At 37.2% G+C, this 18,385-nt stretch overlaps 3 protein-coding genes across 6 annotated transcripts in view; all 3 read right to left on the bottom strand.

Annotated features, from left to right (window-relative positions):
- The window catches only part of LOC127860618 (temptin-like), a 41,664-nt gene extending 41,058 nt beyond the window's left edge, over positions 1-606 (bottom strand). The window contains exon 1 of one of the 2 annotated variants that reach the window (XM_052398825.1): positions 489-606. The gene's annotated coding sequence lies outside the window, so the exon portion shown is untranslated. The remainder of the gene's footprint in view (positions 1-488) is intronic. The other variant, XM_052398827.1, reaches the window with a different exon arrangement.
- LOC127860616 (E3 ubiquitin-protein ligase TRIM33-like) overlaps positions 1-14,790 on the bottom strand; it is a 38,256-nt gene extending 23,466 nt beyond the window's left edge. Inside the window, exon 1 of one of the 2 annotated variants that reach the window (XM_052398824.1) lies at positions 13,344-14,790. In XM_052398824.1, coding sequence (XP_052254784.1) covers positions 13,433-14,458 — 1,026 coding nt within the window. In that variant the 5' untranslated portion in view covers positions 14,459-14,790 and the 3' untranslated portion in view covers positions 13,344-13,432. Of the gene's footprint in view, positions 1-13,082 lie in introns of both variants that reach the window. The other variant, XM_052398823.1, reaches the window with a different exon arrangement.
- On the bottom strand, positions 729-8,063 carry LOC127860615 (E3 ubiquitin-protein ligase TRIM33-like). Of its 2 annotated transcripts, none has more exons than XM_052398822.1 (2): positions 7,334-8,063; positions 729-1,679 (listed from the first exon to the last, which is right to left on the bottom strand). In XM_052398822.1, the coding sequence occupies exons 1-2, from the start codon at positions 7,955-7,957 to the stop codon at positions 1,233-1,235; spliced, it is 1,071 nt and encodes a 356-aa protein (XP_052254782.1). In that variant the 5' UTR covers positions 7,958-8,063; the 3' UTR covers positions 729-1,232. The 2 variants fall into 2 exon arrangements, with proteins under 2 accessions (XP_052254782.1, XP_052254781.1); XM_052398821.1 differs by having other exon boundaries at positions 729-2,177; positions 7,832-8,056.
- Positions 14,791-18,385: the final 3,595 nt, after the last annotated feature.

Genomic DNA, 18,385 nt, shown 5'->3' with positions numbered 1-18,385 from the left:
TTGCGTGAAACAAAATCGTGTACAATGAATGCAGTAAAAATGGAATTTTGAAAAAAAAACAACATGCTTATTAAATAAAGTAATTCTGATGTATTTCACGTTGCCATGAGCAGCATACAAATCTGTATTCTATGCACTAGTTGAAATTCTTAAGAAAACTTGTTTAAACAAGCAAATTCGTTTAATTGATATCCCCCGCCAATATGCTTCTGGACACAAAAGTGGTATATTTGACACTCAAAAAAGCATTTTTTCAAGATACAAAGGGCCATAACTCCGTTATTAACAGATGGTGTACGATGCCATTTGGCGTGCATCATCATCTTATCCATATATAGTTTCGTACAAAGTTTCAATGAAATCCGCCAAAGCACTTCCAAGATATGGCTCCGGACGGATGGAAAGACGGACGGACGGACAACGCCAAAACAATATCCCTCCGCCTATGGCGAGGGATATACAGTTATTTGAAGTAAAGCACTACTTACCGTCGTCTTAAAATCCAGTAAAGTTAACAGATGGAACCCCAAAATTTCACGTGATCCTGCACCCTGACAATTAGTTCAGGTGCAATTAAAGTGTTATTGTGTCGTATGAATAGATACCGTAAAGGGCATGACAGAGAAAAGATTGCAAAATGAAGGACAAGCGATTGCATTAACCACAGTTCATGAAGATTGGACAATACATGAGGCTGCTAGAGTGTTAACAAGGCAAATGTCAGAATCAATTTTGGGTTATAATGAAACTCCAGGAAAGTCATCAGAAAATGTATTACAGTTGAGAAAATACATAAAGCAAAACAAAAATATAATGTTAAAAACTCGATTTACTCGTTGGAAACGGTCTTTACAAAGCATTGTGGGTTACCCGCTTTCAGGGCGAGCATTATCTCACACCGCCTATAATAAGTCACCGAACAAACAAATGCATACTTATATTTTTAGAAAAAAAACACACGTTGTTATTATCACACAGTAGAAGTAATGGTGAATGTAAATATATAAGCATGAAGTTATGTATTTTCATAAACAAAGTGTTTCGTTTCAACACCAGCCAAAGAATTTATTCGAAAATTTCGACTTCATTGTCGGGAAATTGTCTTGTTTTCCAGTATATTTGCTAAGGGGCTGCTAGGCTGTGCAGTCATTGTCTAAATGTAATTAGTTCAAATAATTTTAGCTGCTAGACCTCTTGGGAACTATTTACGTACATGTACTTAACCATGGCTTCTATTGAAAATCATTAGATATCTTTATCTTCATCATTTCTTGTTCGTAGTATTCTCCGCGACTGTTAAAATATGCGCCGCCGCCGCTTGGTTGTACTCGAAGAGCGCCTGTGATAGTTCGGACGATATTGTCCACGGGAGTTTGCTCCACAACTTCAATTTTTGACGCTGCCTTGCGTTGGTTTAATTCTCGAATACGGCTTTCAATATCCTGTATTTCCTTAGTTATTTGACGACGCAGAAGAAAATCATGCTTATCATTTCCATGTTGTTTTATTGAATCGATGTTGTCTCGATCAGTACTTATTTGGTCTTGTAGATTAGTAGTAGTCGTCTGTCGCATGTCGATGTTTTGCAAAAGTATACGAGTTTGCATTTCACATTGAGACATTACTGCAGTCTTGAGGGAGTTGAACGCTGATTCCAGCTTGGCCTGAACAGCCTGAAGGTAAGCAGTAACTCTTGAAGCGCTGTCGGCTATCATGGAGCGTTCATTTGCGTCTTGTGTCAATATCTCTGCTAATTGCTGTTCCATTTCAGTAAATTGTTCAAGGAGAGTTCCCTCTGGTAATATCTTCTTCGCAACATTTGTTTTCACAAGACTTTGTTGAAATTGGTGCTGTTTTCTTACTCTCACCTGAAGCGCAGTTGCTGCTTTGGGTACATTCGTCATCTGATGTGTAATGGTTTCGTTGTACATCGCGGTTGTCATGTATTGCTCAATTGTTTCCAACTGCCGACACGCTCTGTGGCTCGTATAAGCACATTGGTTGCAGCAGAGTTGGTCTTCATCAATGCAGATGTAAACTACTTCTTCGGACTGATGGTTGGGGCACGTGGTGAGTTTTTTCAGCAATTTGACGACATTGCCGGACGGCGCTTCTGCAACCTTCGACAATTTGTGATCCTTACTCAACTTGGATTTCGTGTGACAAGTGCCGCATACCTCACAAAATTTCTCGTCACAATCTAGACAGTACAGAACTGCAAGTATTTCTTTACAGTTAGAAAAGCATGGATCACACAACTCATTGGATGCCAATTTTACGTCGTCACTGCCGCTGGTAGCCATTTTGGTCGATTAAAAGTTTTAATCACAATGCGCACATTTTTTTTATTTCAAAATATATACGAGTATATCCCGCACATCAAAAATACAAGCCACTCAATTTTCAAATATAAATGTCTGCCTATTCCGGTAAGTAAATTTTTAGACAATGGCAGTTAGAAAGCGAACGATAATAAGTGGGTAGCGTTTGTGTATAGACATCGGCCACATGAGGCATAACGATTATTTAAATCAACACCGACAAAGAGTGACGCATGTATCCCATTTCGTCGTGAACGTAAATGTTTTAAATGTAGATTTATAACTCCTTTATCTTTCATTTTTTTCAGCCGAGTCGGATCTACAAATACGAAGAATATGCTTAATCCAATTCCTCACTTGGTAACAAATATTTGATAAAAACTAGTTGTCGCGAGATTTATTGGCGTTGTTAAAGCTTGGTTAAATGGTAATTTATCATATTGAATGCCCAATGTTAATTTTTTTACGTAAGAAATATATAAATAAATATAACTGGAAGAACGCAAACGTGATCAAGTTTATTGACCTCTTACAGACTTACAATGAAAAAAAGTGTAAGAAATCTTTATTTTTTATTTTAAAGCTTTTAAATTGAGAGCTGACTTATATTATCAATAGTTTCTCTCCGTATACTTATTTTTTTCAATTCAATATTAAATTACAAAATACGATGAAGTGTATACAATTGTTTTTGTATTAAGACTTTTATATAGGTTCAGGTTGTATACAAATTTTTGTATTACGACTTTCAACTAGGTTCCGTTAAAAATTCTGTACGTCATTGACCATCTGTTTATATACTTTGTTGTAACGTGTGTGTACTCAATGGTCTAAAGCCTAATGTATGTTAAAATAAACTTTAAAATCTATCATAGTTTATTTCACTTTCATCATCTATAGTAATTTAAATAAGATTGAATATAGCATTTATTTTATCTTCTTATTAACTACTTTGTATGCTTGAATAAAACATGATGCATACACGGGAGAAATTTAAACATTCAATATTGTCGCTTTTGTAAAGGAAAGTTGATAACTGACATCGACCTTTGAATACATCAATAGTGTTTGCCTCAAGAAACGCTTATCGATTCACTAAAACTTAATGAATGCAAGATAAATATTGCATTTGTGTGTTTAAATAAATGCTTTGGCAAAATATCAAATCGGTAATAATTATCGGGTCAAAATTTAAGTTCACAATTTAAAGTCAGATATCTTGTTATACAAAAGCGTGTTACATCCACAGTGCACATGCTATTATAAAATATGACGACCTGTTTCTTTAAGAATCCAAAGATTTAAATAAAATTGTCCATTCCGCGATGAACTGCATTATATTTCTTTGGTTTTAAACATCATATGTTAGCTCGCCTTGCTTTTTTTGTCGTAGACCCGAAGTCTTTTAGTTAAGAACTTGTCTTAATGAAACTTAGTAAAAACATGTGTCCAAATGATATCTTCGCCGCCTTCAAAATTGGCCCAGGTGAGGTAACAAATATATCAATAGGTCATATGAAACACTTGTTAAAACTCTGGAGTCAGATTATAGTCCAGTCTGCATGAAACTTGGTCAAAGCATTTGATCCTATGTTGTCTAAACTGAGAAAATGGTTCCGGTTCTAACTAAAACATGGCCGAAAGGGGCGGGGAACTTTTCGTTATATGGCTGAAGTGAAACCTTGTTAAAACTTTAGAAGTCGCATTCTAAAGTCAAATCTTCATGAAATGTATTTAGACTTTGTTCTAATGATAGCTCGTCTGAGGTCTACAATGATTGCGAAACGTAGCAAATTATGGCTGCCAAGCGGTGGGGCAGTTTGCCTTCGTCGATTTTGAAACGGAGGAATGTGAAGTAAAAATCTATGCCTTATGGTCAAGAAAAAAGAAACAGCTTTTTAACACAAGCCATATTTTAAATGAAATATGCTGAAACTTGGTCAGACAATTTATTTTATTGTGATATCTCAATGTGCCTATAAATTAAATATTAAATGTTTTATTGTTCCGTAGTTTTAATCATACTATTATTTCCTTGGTTTGGTTCATTTGATCGTGAAGATTGGCGACTAACGTCTGACGAGGTTTGATCGTCTGTAACATCAATTGTTTACGTTTGACTTTGTATAATAACTTGGTTCCTAAAAGGTGCTAACTGCAGATGTCAGCTTCCGTTTTTTGTGTTGCTCGTTAAGGAATGCCTTTTAGTTTGTAGGTGTACGTGGATGCCTGTACGACATTGCCTGCTAACTGCCTATCCGGACCATTAACGTACGTTCCGGAGAGAAGATTTAAATACATGTATTTCAACGATAGTCTTTCAGTGAGGCATCGCATGCTGTTAGCATAAATAGAAGTCCGTTGGTTTCAAGGCGTATGTAATAATGTTTATTATACTTTAATATTGCATTCTCATCATCATAGTATATTTTCCCTGACTGAACGGAGTATGTTTACATTTTTGCTAGTTTGTTTCTAGCTGTGTACACTGTCCGTGCTGATTATTCGTACATTGGTTGCCATTAAGCTGTTCTCGTCAACAAAAATGTAAGCCCCTAATTCAGAGGGATAATTCGGACATGTGGTTCGTTTCCTACTAAATTGGACCACATTTGAAGAGCTATTTCATGGACGGTATACACTATCGTTCTTGTATAGCGTAAATTTCTTGTGACAATATCAGTAGAGTTCACAGATATGTATGTGCTAATTTGTTGAAAATAGAACCCCTGCAACTTACATATTTTTCGCAATACATGGGTTACATACTGCAGTTGGTGATGCTAAAGAAATGAAAGTACAGTAGCGAGCGCAAAATAAAAAAAAACTATATTTCTGTTTACGCATACCAATAAGGTTAATTATATTATTCTATTAACTGTTATTGTTCTATTAGCCGTTAACTTATAGTTCTATTGATGCTTTATCAATATTGTGGCTTGTTTTAGAGCAAAAAATAAATAGGAATGATGGAATTCCAGGAACAAAATGAGATATAATCTTACTCTTATTCTTACAATACCCACGACTCTCTCATTTCAGAAAATGACCCATAGCCTATACAAAACAGGCCAATACATGCCACTTGAAACTAAAACGATGATCAAAGGGAGTCAAAATGTTTGAGCGATCAATTCAAAGCACAGGGTGTTTGTTTAGACCGGTTGAAGTCCGGATCGACCTTCAAACATAGTGACGATCTAATCCACACGTGTATATACAATTTAACCTTATAGCATTGTTATTTACATGAAAAAGCAATCACTGACGATTTAAATTCGATTAAATTGAATGTTCTTACTCAATGGTTTACTATACGCCTGAGCCTCAACAAACTAACAATTTTCTGAGGCACGATGATATTAAGTCAAAAACTAAATTCTTTGTTATTTAATAATTTTAGTAGGTAGTATCTTATAGTTGTAACGCAAGACTATCGTAAATGCATCCCATAATGCAGGATGTTTAAAGCCTTGTCACATAGGGTGTAGATATAAATACAATACACTCTTGGTATATGAATCATACCTTTTTTTACCAAAAATAAACATTGTTGACTCGGCTAAACGTTTTGCAACATATTTGTTCTTCTCAGTAAGCCACAATGAGTTTAGGAGCAATTTAAGTGTTCTTGTGTCGTATGAAAAGATACCGTAAAGGGCATGACAGGGGAAATATTGAACAATGGAGGACTAGCGATTGCATTAACCAAAGTTCATGAAGATCGGACAATAAATGAGGCCGCTAGAGTGTTAACAAGGCAAATGTCAGAATAAATTTTGGGTTATAATGAAACTCCAGGAAAGTCATCAGAAAATGTTTTATTGTAACAGTCGAGAAAATACATAAAACAAAACCAAAATATAATGTTAAAAATTCGATTTACTCGTGCGAAACAGTCATTACAAAGCATTTTGGGTTAACCGCTTTAATGGCGAGCATTACTTCACACCGCCTTTAATAAGTCACCGAACATATAAATGCCTACTTGTATTTTAAGAAAAAAAGTTTTTATTAACACACAGTTGAACTAATGGTGCATTTAAATATGTAATATAAAGAAGTGTAACTCCAGCTGCTGAAGCAGTATTGAATTCTTATTATAAACAATTAGTTGGTCTTTTATTTAAGGCAACAGACCGATTGCCCAAACAGTACAAAACAGCACAACACAGCACAATACAAAGGCATGAAGTTATGTATTTTCATAAACAAAGTGTTTCGTTTCAACTCTAGCCAAAGAATTAATTCGAAAATTTCGACTTCATTGTCGGGGAAACTGTCTTGTTTCCCCATATATTTGCTACGGGACTGCTAGACTGTGCAGTCATTGTCTAAATGTAATAAGTTCAAATTATTCAGCTGCTTTTCCTCTTGGGAACTATTAACGTACGTCACCATGGTTTACTAAAAATCATCAGATATCTTTATCTTCATCATATCCTATCCCTCTCCAGTTTTTGCGTCTTTCCTACAATGTATGTTAATGTTTATGAATCATCTTCATATTCTTCCTTTTGTGATTTGTAGTATTCACTTTCACTACTGTCATATGCGCTTTCTTGATCGTATTCTTCTTGACTACTGCTAAAATATCTGCTTTCGTCTTCGTAGTATTCTTCACTACTGTCAAAATATTCGCCGTTGCCGCTTGGTTGTACTCGAAGAGCGCCTGTGATAGTTCGGACGATATTGTCCACAGAAATTTGCTCCTCAACTTCAATTTTTGACGCTGCCTGGCGTTGGTTTAATTCTCGAATACGGCTTTCAATATCCTGTATTTCCTTAGTTATTTGACGACGCAGAAGAAAATCATGCTTATCATTTCCATGTCGTTTTATTGAATCAATGTTTCCTCGATCAATGCTTATTTGGTCTCGTAGATTAGTAGTTGTCGTTTGTCGCATGTCGATGTTTTGCAAAAGTATATGAGTTTGCATTTCACATTGAGACATTACTGCAGTCTTGAGGGAGTTGAACGCTGATTCCAGCTTGGCCTGAACAGCCTGGAGGTAAGCAGTAACGCTTGAAGCGCTGTCGGCTACCATGGAGCGTTCATTTGCGTCTTGTGTCAAAATCTCTGCTAATTGCTGTTCCATTTCAGTCAATTTTTCAAGGACAGTTCCGTCTGGTAATATCTTCTTCGCAAAATTTGTCGTCACAAGACTTTGTTGAAGTTGGTGCTTTTTTCTACGTCCCACCTGAAGCGCACTTGCTGCTTTGGGTACATTCGGCATTTGATGTGTAATAGTTTCTTTGTGTATCTCTGTTGTCATGTATTGCTCGATTGTTTCCAACTGCCGACACTTTCTGTGGCTCGTATTAGCACACTGGTTACAGCAGAGTTGGTCTTCATTAATGCAGATGTAAACTACTTCTTCGGACTGATGGTTGGGGCACGTGGTGAGTTTTTTCAGCAATTTGACGACATTGCAAGAAGGCGCTTCTGCAACCGTCGACAATTTGTGATTCTTACTCAACTTGGATTTCTTGTGACAAGTGCCGCACACTTCACAAAATTTCTCGTCACAATCCAGACAGTACAGAACTGCAAGTATTTCTTTACAGTTAGAAAAGCATGGATCACACAACTCTAAGGACGCTAATTTTACCTCGTCACTGCCGTTGGAAGCCATGTTGGTTAATTAAAAGTTTTTATCACAATGCGCACAATTTTGCGATTTCAAAATATGTACAAGTATATCCCACACATCAAAAATACAAGCCACAATGTTCAAATATAAATGCCTTCCTATTCCTGCAATTTAATTTTCAGAAAACGGCAATAAGAGGCGGAAGAAAAGAAGAGGGTATTTTCAGTGTATAGACATCGCCACATGAGGCATAACGATTATTTAAACCAACACCGACATAGAGTGACGCCTGTATCCCATTTCGTCGTCTACGTAAATAGTTTAAATGTAGTTTTATAACCCTTTTATCTTTCATTTTTTATTCGATATGGATCTACAAATATGCGGAATATTCCTAATCCAATTCGCCACTTGTTAAACAATATTTAATAGAAACTTGTTGTCGCGATATTAATTGTCGATGTAAAAACTTGGTAAAATGGTAATTTATCATAGTGAATGCCGAATGTGTATTTATTTACGTAAGAAATATGTAAATTAACATATTAGTGGAAGAACAACAACATGATCAAGTTTATTGACCTCTAACAGACTGACAAATTAAACAAGAGGGCCAAGATTGCCCTAGTTCGCTCACCTGAGAGGAGTCGGTTCATTAAATCTTTACCAAACGTCAAATTTGACCTAGATATTGTCCAGACAAACATCCTGGTCAAGTTTCGTCATTATTGAATCAACACTCTGGCGTATGGAGTGTTTTGTTTTTGTAAGATTTGACCTGGTGACCCTATATTTTGAGTTGACCCCCCTTACCAAACATCAAACTTTGCTTACAAAAATAAATATTATGACCAAGATTCATAAAATCTGAAACAAAATTGTGACCTCTTTAGTGTTAACAAGGATTTTGTATAATATAATGAAAATTTGGACAATCTAAGGGCAATAATTATGGCATTAATTATGTGATTTTGCTCATTATCAAACTTGACTGAGATTTTTCAGCAACTGTGATAAAGAATGCTTGAGAAATGTAAATGCTAGAGTGTTTACAAACCAAATGTGGACGGACGGACGGCGAACAAAGACCAATCCTAAAACCTCACCTGAGCAATCAGGTCAGCTAAAAAGTGTGTTTCACCGATCTGAGCCATTTTCCAACTTGTCCGAGAAATCAATGAAACCAATGGATTGACTAAGTTTCACGATCATTAGGCAAACAATGTGACTTATATAGTGTTCGATCACAAGGTTTCTCTCTAGTCACATAAGGAAAACTGCCCCACCCCCCTGGCAGCCATGTTTTTTGACCGATCGGGACCATTTGCAAACTCATCTGAGATATATATAAAACCAATCGTTTCACCAAGTTTCATGATGATTGGGCAAAAAATGTGACTTCTAGAGTGTTCATAAGCTTTTTTTACTATATAAATAAAAGATAACTGCCCCCCCCCCCCCGGCAGCCATGTTATTCAACTGACCAGAACCATTTTCGAACTCAACTCTCATATCAAGTAAACAAATGTTCTGACCAAATTTCATGAAGATTGGGCCAAAATTGTGACTTCTAGAGTGTTCACATGTTTTATATACATATAGAAAAAAATGCCCCGCCCACTGGCGGCCATGATTTTTCACCGATCTCTCCCATTTTCGAAATCGTCCGAGATATCAATAAAACCAATGTTTTACCAACTTTCATGATGATTGGGCAAAAATTGTGACTTCTAGAGTGTTTACAAGGTTTCTCTATAGCCAAATGAGCCCGGTTTTTCTGTCCAGCACTTTTAAGTTACATCCCCAAAAAACTGTAAAATATAAATTTCATGTACGTATTTGAAAAATGTTGTGGCCATATTTGATAAGATTAACATAAAACTTGTTGATAAATATCATAAAACTACTAAGTTCTACCTTGTTAGTACAAACATTTGTTACAAATACATGCGGATTCTGGACAAAAAGGTATACCTTTATAGTGCCCATGAGTTCCTGTTTCCATCACTCTACCAAAAAAACTTGGGCTATTTACCTTTATTTCAATATTATCAAAAAAGGTTATTTCTTGGATATAAAACTTAAAAAAGGCACAAACCTATACAATTTTCAGTCAGACAATCATTATTTTTTATGAATGGTGACGTAACAGTTCGTGTCCAATATGTTACATCTTGAATTAAGATCTCAAACTGTTTTTACATAACTTGTGTAGCGTCTACAAATGTTTTGATACGAACAACGATGAGGTCGAAACGCTGTGATGACGAATCAATTGCGTTAATTTAAACGAGAATATTTTAAAATTGCGTATACAAATAATGTTTTCTCAGTGGTGTCCAATCTGTTACATCACTAAAATTACCTTAATTGCCGATTTAGGAAGTTGTCTACCGTTAGAGTCAACAATATTATCAAATACATTTGGAAAATGATGTAAGCGGTTGAAAATTATTTTTGAATGATATGAACGACCTTTTGTTTCAAGATGGCGGATGACGAGGCAGGAGTGGGGTAAGCGGAAAATGTTTGTTACATCTTTGATTACAAAACAAAAACACCCCTTCGGTACTTTGCAGCAGCAGAAACAATAAAAACTATGATTTTTTTTAAGTATTTCAATTTCAATGCAATTTGAATACAACTAGAAAAGCTCCAAGAATAAAAGGAAACTCCTGTTATTTGATATGGAAGTACCCCACCCACAGTACCTGACATGCTTTTCTGAGAATTTGTCAACTTTGTTGTTTAATACCAGCATAGAATAAAGTGGATGAGATAATTGAAATTGTATTTAGAAATTTATTTTATTTATACTGTATTTATTTTAGTAGGACAGCTCTAACATATAATAACTTTAAAAACTTGCTTGGATGTAACTTGGACATCAGATTTTTCATTCATTTTGTGTGTCCATGATACGTCATAAAATTTATATATTTATAGGGTGACTAACAGCAAGTAGGTGCATGCAGATGGATAAAGAGGTGCATACACAAGGATCTACAGCTATTCCACACCAACATGTTATATATCACACAATAGGAATTTATTAAATCCACAATTATTCTGTCGGTGTCTTGTGTTACATCATGAAGTGTTTGAAAACATGTATATCTGGCTTTTCAGCTATCAAAGTCTATAAAATAAATATGCAGGAAATAAATAGTGCTGAAGTGTTCCATTAAATGTACTGATTTTGCTCAAATAAAATAATTATGATTGAAACAAGTATGTTTTAGTGTCAAGTTACATCATGGAGACTAGAGTTGGACAACTCTTGCCACTCTACATAAAATACATTAAAAATGTACTGCGTTAATGCAGATGCATAGAAAGAAGCTGAAGTTGGTTCATTTTGAAAAATACTGTTTTTCTTTTTGCTTTTTCAAACATTTAATACAAAGTGTCCAGCGTTACATCATTGACTTTTAACCAATATAAATTGTCTGCTTTTGCAAAATGCCTTAACAATTTTTTTTTAATTTATTAAATTGTAGGACTTTCCACAAACTCAGCACTGAACTAAAATTTAGTGGTAAACACACAAGCTTAAAATTCACAAAATGTTGGACACCAAGCTATTTATGATGTAACCAAAAAGTGCTGGACGGAAAAACCGGGCTCAAATAAGAAAAACTGCCCCGCTTACTGGCGGCCATGTTTTTCAACGGACGTGAACCACTTTTGAACTCAACCAACATATCATTAAGACAAACATTTTGACAAAGTTACATGAATATTGGGCATGGAATGTGAATCTTTTTTTTTGACCTAGTGACCTAGTTTTTGCACGACACGACCCAGTTTTGAACTCGACCGAGATTTTATTGGGACAAAGCTTCTGACCAAGTTTCATGAAGATCGGACAATAAATGTGGCCTCAAGAGTGTTGACAAACCAAATGTGGACGACGGACGGACGGACGGACAGACGACGGATAAAGACCGGTCACAAAAGCTCACCTGAGCAATCAAGTGAGCTAAAAAATGTATTAAGACTTTCATCTAGGTTCTGTTCAAATTATGTACGTCATTGACTATCTGTGCACATACGTTGTTGTAATGTTGTGTAGTCAAGGGCTTAAAGCCTAATCTATGCTGAAATAAACTCTATACTCATTATTTATTTCAATTTCGTTATATATAGTAATTGAAATATGATTGAATATAGCATTAATTTTTATCTTCGTTTTACCTACTTTTTACGGTTGAATAAAAACATTATGCATACTCAGTAGAAATTAAAACATTAAATATTGTCGGTTTTGTAACGAACAGTTTATCACTGACATCGACCTTTGAATACATTAATAGTGTTTGCCTCAAGAAACGCTTACCGATTCACTAGAACTTAATGAATGCAAGATAAATATTGTATTTGTGTGTTTAAATAAATCATTTGGCAAAATATCAAATCGAAAATAATTATCGGGCCAAAATTTAAGTACACAATTTAAAGTCAGATATCTTGATATACTAAAGCAAATTTGGTGATTCATTATTTATGAGCAATATTTGAAGAATTATACTGCCGAATGACTTTTTAATTTATTCAAGGACTAGTCTATATGAAATGTTTAAATGCCGTTTCGACATATCGCAGGCGTGTTTTTGGTATTGTTCGAAGTGCTATTCTGACACGGGCAATAAATTCCGACTCATAACATTACGTTTTATATTTTAATCTGAAGAACCTTATATTGTTTTGCAATACAAAATTAAACAATGTTCTTCAAATCGTTGCGTTTGTTTCTTTGAGAATAGATGGATTGCTAAATGCGACATTATTTGTTGTTAGAACACAACTTTAAACATACAAAGTTTTAACATACAATTACAAAAAATAAATAGTAAATACATCAAAATATTTCATATTAACAATGTTTACAAGAGGATAAAACAATAAACTTTACATGCATAAATGTTGATACAAATACACAGCGGATAAAATGACGAGATAAAATAACAACTGTCAAACCACTGTGGTTTCAGAATAAAATTGGGTTAAAATGAAACTCCAGGAAAATCATCAGAAAATGTATTGTTGTATCAGTCCAGAAAGTACTTTCAGCAAAACAAAAATGTAATCTTAAAATCTCAATTAACTCGTTGGAAACAGTCATAACAAAGCATTTTGGATTACCCGCTTTAAGGGCGAACATTACCTCACGGCGCCTATAATAAGTCACCGAACAAACAAATGCATAATTATATTGTTAGAAAAAATAAAGTTTTTATAAGCACACAGTAGAGGTAATGGTGCATTTAAATATGTAAGCATGAAGTTATGTAATTTCATACACAAAGGGTTTCGTTTCAACAAAGAATATATTTGGTCTTGTTTTTTCATATATTTGCTACGGGACTGTTAGGCTGTGAAGTCATTGTCTAAATGTAATTAGTTCACGTTATTTTAGCTGCTATACCTCTTGGGAACTATTATAAGATATCTTTATCTTCATCCTTTCCTATCCCTCTTCAGAGTTTGCGTCTTTCTTTCAATGTCTGGTAATGCTTATGAATCGTATTCATATTCTTGTTTGTAGCCTTTTTTACGACTGATTAAATATGCGCCGCCGCCGCATGGTTGTACTCGAAGAGCGCCTGTGATAGTTCGGACGATATTGTCCACAGTAGTTTGCTCCACAACTTCAATTTTGGACGCTGCCTTGCGTTGGTTTAATTCTCGAATACGGCTTTCAATATCCTGTATATCATTAGTAACTTCACGACGCAGAAGAAAAACATGCTTATCATTTCCATGTCGATTTATTGAATCAATGTTGTCTCGATTAGTGCTTATTCGATCTCGTAGATTAGTAATAGTCGTCTGTCGCATGTCGATGTTTTGTAAAGGTATACGAGTTTGCATTTCACATTGAGACATTACTGCAATCTTGAGGGAGTTGAACGCTGATTCCAGCTTGGCCTGAACAGCCTGAAGGTAAGCAGTAACTCTTGAAGCGCTGTCGGCTACTATGGAGCGTTCATTTGCGTCTTGTTTCAAAATCTCTGCTAATTGCCTTTCCATTTCAGTCAAATTTTCAAGGACAGTTCCCTCTGGTAGAATCTTCTTACTTATCTTTTTTCTTGGTCTCGCCTGAACCTCAATTGCAATTGCTACGTTGGGTACATTCGTCATTTGATGTGTAATGGTTTCGTTGTGTATCGCTGTTGTCATGTATTGCTCAATTGTTTCCAACTGCCGACACGCTCTGTGACTCGTATTAGCACATTGGTTGCAGCAGAGTTGGTCTTCATCAATGCAGATGTAAACTACTTCTTCGGACTTATGGTTGGGGCACGTGGTGAGCTTTTTCAGCAATTTGACGACATTGCCAGACGGTGCTTCTGCAACCTTCGACAATTTGTGATCCTTACTCAACTTGGATTTCGCGTGACAAGTGCCGCATACCTCACAAAATTTCTCGTCACAATCTAGACAGTACAGAACTGCAAGTATTTCTTTACAGTTAGAAAAGCATGGATCACACAACTCTAAGGACGCCAATTGTACCTCGTCACTGCAATTGGTAGCCATGTTGGTTAATTAAAAGTTTTTATCACAATGCGCCCATTGTTTGCGATTTCAAAATATGTACGAGTATATCCCACACATCAAAAATACAAGCCATTCAATTTTCAAATATAAATGTCCTCATTTTCCTGTAATTTTCTAGAAAACGGCAATAAGAATGCGGAAAAAAATAAGAGGATATGTTCAGTGTATACACATCGCCACATGAGGCATAACGATTATTTAAACCAACACCGACAAAGATTGACGCATGTATCCCATTTCGTCGTGTACGTAAATGGTTTAAATGTAGATTTATAACTCCTTTATCTTTCATTTTGTTCATCCTATCTGGATTTATCATACGAGGAATACCGGTATGCCTAATCAAAGTCCCCACTTGTTGATAAATATTTGATGTTGTAACGGATAGTTTATCACCGACATCGACCTTTGAAGACATGAATAGTGTCTGCCTCAAGAAGCGTTTATCGCTTGCTTCATTAGAATTTAATGAATGCAAGAGCAATATTGCATTTTGTGTTTATCTAAATCCTTTGGCAAATATCAATTCTGAAATCATTATCGGAACAAAATTTAAGTTCACAATTTAGCGTCAGATACTGGTTATACTAACGCTTGTTACATGCAAAATGCACATGCTATTATATAATATGACGACTTGTTTCTTTACGAACCTTCCGATTTAAATAATATTGTTCATTGTTCATGAACTGCATTATATTCCGTTTGTTTTAAACATCAAATATTGACTCGACTTTGCCTTTTTGTCTTTAATTAAGAACATATCGTCATGAAACTTGTAAAAAGCATTTATCCAAATGATATCTTCGCCGCCTTCAAAAGTGGTTCAAGTGAGGTAAAAAATATCTCAGAATGCTTTATAAAATAAAAACTTTTTTTACACTCTGAAGTCACAGCATAATCCAGACTTCATAAAACGTGGTCAAAACATTTGATCTAATGTTGTCTTAACTAAGTTCGAAAATGGTTCCGGTTCTAACTAAATCATGGCCGACATGGGCGGGGCACTTTTCGTTATATGGCTGAAGTGAAACCTTGTTAAAACTTTACAAGTCGCATTCTTAAGTCAAATTTTCATGAAACGTAGTTAGTATTTGTTCTTATAATAGCCGGTCTGAGTTCTATAATGATTGCGAAACGTTGAAAATTATGGCTGCCACGGGATGGGGCAGGATGCCTTCGCCGATTTTGAAACTGTGGTATGCGAAAGAAAATAAAATTTTATAAACATTTTTAACGCTTCCTGAGCAGATGGTCAATTAAAGAAACAGCTTGTTAACACAAGTCATATTTCAAATGAAATTTGCTGAAACTTGGTCATACAATTTATAATTGTGATTTCTCATAGTTCGAAAATATAAATGTGCCTATAAATTTAATATTAGATGTTTTATTGTTCCGTAGTATTGATTATACTTGTTTTTCCTTGCTTTAATTCATTTGATCGAGAAGATAGGCGACTAAGGTCTGACGAGTTTTGATCGTCTGTAACATATTATCAATTGTTTACGTTTGACTTTGGATAATAACTTGGTTCCTAAAAGGTGCTAACTGCAGATGTCAGCTTCCGTTTTTTTGTGTGACTCGTTATGGAATGCCTTTTAGTTTGTAGTTTGTTGTGGATGCGTGTACGACATTGCCTGCTAACTGCTTATCCGAACCATTGAACATACGTTCCGGAGACAAAATTCAAATACTTCAACGAAAGTTATTCAGTAAGGCATCGCATGCTGTTAGTATAAATAAAAGTCCGGTGGTTTCAAGGCGTCAGTAATAATTTAAGTATACATTAATGTTGCATTCTTCATTAGCATTGTATATTGTCTCTGACTGAACGGAGTATGTTCGCATTTATTGTTAGATTGTTTCTAGCTGCGTACACTGTCCGTGCTGATTATTGGCGCATTGGTTGCAATTAAGCTGTTCTCGTCAACACAAATGTTACCTCCTTAAGCCCAAGTATCACTATTGCCGGTAGAGCCCCGGTCCATCCTGGTTTGCTAACGCTGGTCGACAGGCGAGAACCGGGATGATTCGTATACATTTTTAACGCGGTCACACTATTTCCCGGTGCCGCCCCGGTTGAAGCCGGTCAACAGCCCGGCAGAGTCCCGGTCAACCCCGAACTGGCTACGGTTTATCCCGGTGAAGCCTGGTTGTCGCCTGTTATGCCCCGGTTGAGCCCCGGTTGAGCCCCGGGGAAAGCCGGCAGCGTCCCGGCAGAGCCCCGGTATAACGTAACTCCGCCGGCAATCACCGTGGCTATACCGGCATCAGACCCAACAGAGCTACGGCAACGCCCCGGTTTAACCCCGGTCGTCGCCGGTAATGCCCCGACGGAGCCCCGGTTAACGCTGGTGGCGTCCCGGCAGAGCGCCGGTTTACTTATGTACCGTTGCTTTACCGGTACTCTGGCGGCATTCAACGGGGCTTCACCGGGGCGTTACCGCAGCTCTGCCGGGGTCTATATGGGCCCCGGTGGAGCTACTGTGCCGTCCCGGTTGTTCCCGGTTGTTCCCGGTGCCACGCCGGTCGTTGCCGGTCCTTCCCGATTACTTCCGGTTCATCCCGGAGGTATAAAAGATGTTAATACTTCCCCTGTGGAGCCCCGGTCGTTCCCGGTTCTTCCCTGTGGAGCCCCGGTTCATCCCGGTAGAGCCCCGGTTCATCCCTGTAGATTCCGGATAACGCACCGGGGCTCCGCCGGCATCATAGGCCCAGTCTCACTATGATGCCGGCGGAGTCCCGGTGCGGGATCCGGCATCTACCGGGATAAACCGGTGCTCTACCGGGATGAACTGAGGCTCCACCGGGATGAACCGGGAACGACCGGAGACAACCGGGGCTCCACCGGGAAAGTATCTAAATCTTTAATACCTCCGGGATGAACCGGGAGTCACCGGAAATGACCGGCAACGACCGGCGTGGCACTGGGAACAACCGGGACGGCACCGGTAACAACCGGGACGGCACCGTAGCTCCACCGGAGCCCAAACAGACCCCGGCAGAGCTACGGCAAAGCCCCGGTGAATGCCGGTATAGCTACGGTTCTTCACCAGGGCTCAACCGGGGCTTTACCGGCGACAACCGGGGCTATGCCGGGGCTTCACCGTCATTAACCGTAGCCAGTCCGGGGTCGACCGGGACTCTGCCGAGCTGTTGAGCTTCAACCGGGGCGGAACCGGGAAATAGTGTGACCGCGTTAAAAAATGTCAACGAATCATCCCGGTTCTCTCCGGTCGACCGGCGTTAGCAAACCGGGATGGAACGGGGCTCTACCGGCAATAGCGAGACTTGGGCTTTCTTCAGAGGGATGATTCGGACATGTGGTTAGTTTCTTACTTAATTGGACCACATTTGAAGCGCTATTTCATGGACGGTATACACAATATCGTTCTTCTATAGCCTAAATTTCTTGTGACAATATCAGTAGAGTTCTCAGATATGTATGTGCTAATTTGTTGAAAAAGAACCCCTGCTACTTACATATTTTTCGCAAAACATGGGTTACATACGGCAGTTGATGATGATCAAGAAATAAAAGTATAGTAGCGCGCGCAATAAAAAAAACCTTTGTTTTTTAAAATAAACGCATACCAAGAAGGTTAATTATATTATTCTTTTGAACTATGATCGCTCTATGTTCCTTTAACTAATAGTGCTATTGATGCTTTATCAACAATGTAGCTTGTTTAAGAGCAATAAATTAATAGGAATGATGGAATTCCGTGAACAAATTGAGAGATTTTCTTACTCTTATTCTTACAATACCCGCTACTCTCTCATTTCAGAAAATGACCCGTAGCCTATACAAGACAGACCAATATATTCCACTTGAAACTAAAACGATGATTAAAGGGAGTCAACATCTTTGAGCGATCAATTCAAAGCAGAGGGTGTTTGTTT

The sequence above is a fragment of the Dreissena polymorpha genome, chromosome 15, assembly GCF_020536995.1.
Source record: "Dreissena polymorpha isolate Duluth1 chromosome 15, UMN_Dpol_1.0, whole genome shotgun sequence".
Taxonomy (NCBI): Eukaryota; Metazoa; Mollusca; class Bivalvia; order Myida; family Dreissenidae; genus Dreissena; species Dreissena polymorpha.
This window is presented reverse-complemented; position numbering and strand designations above follow the sequence as displayed.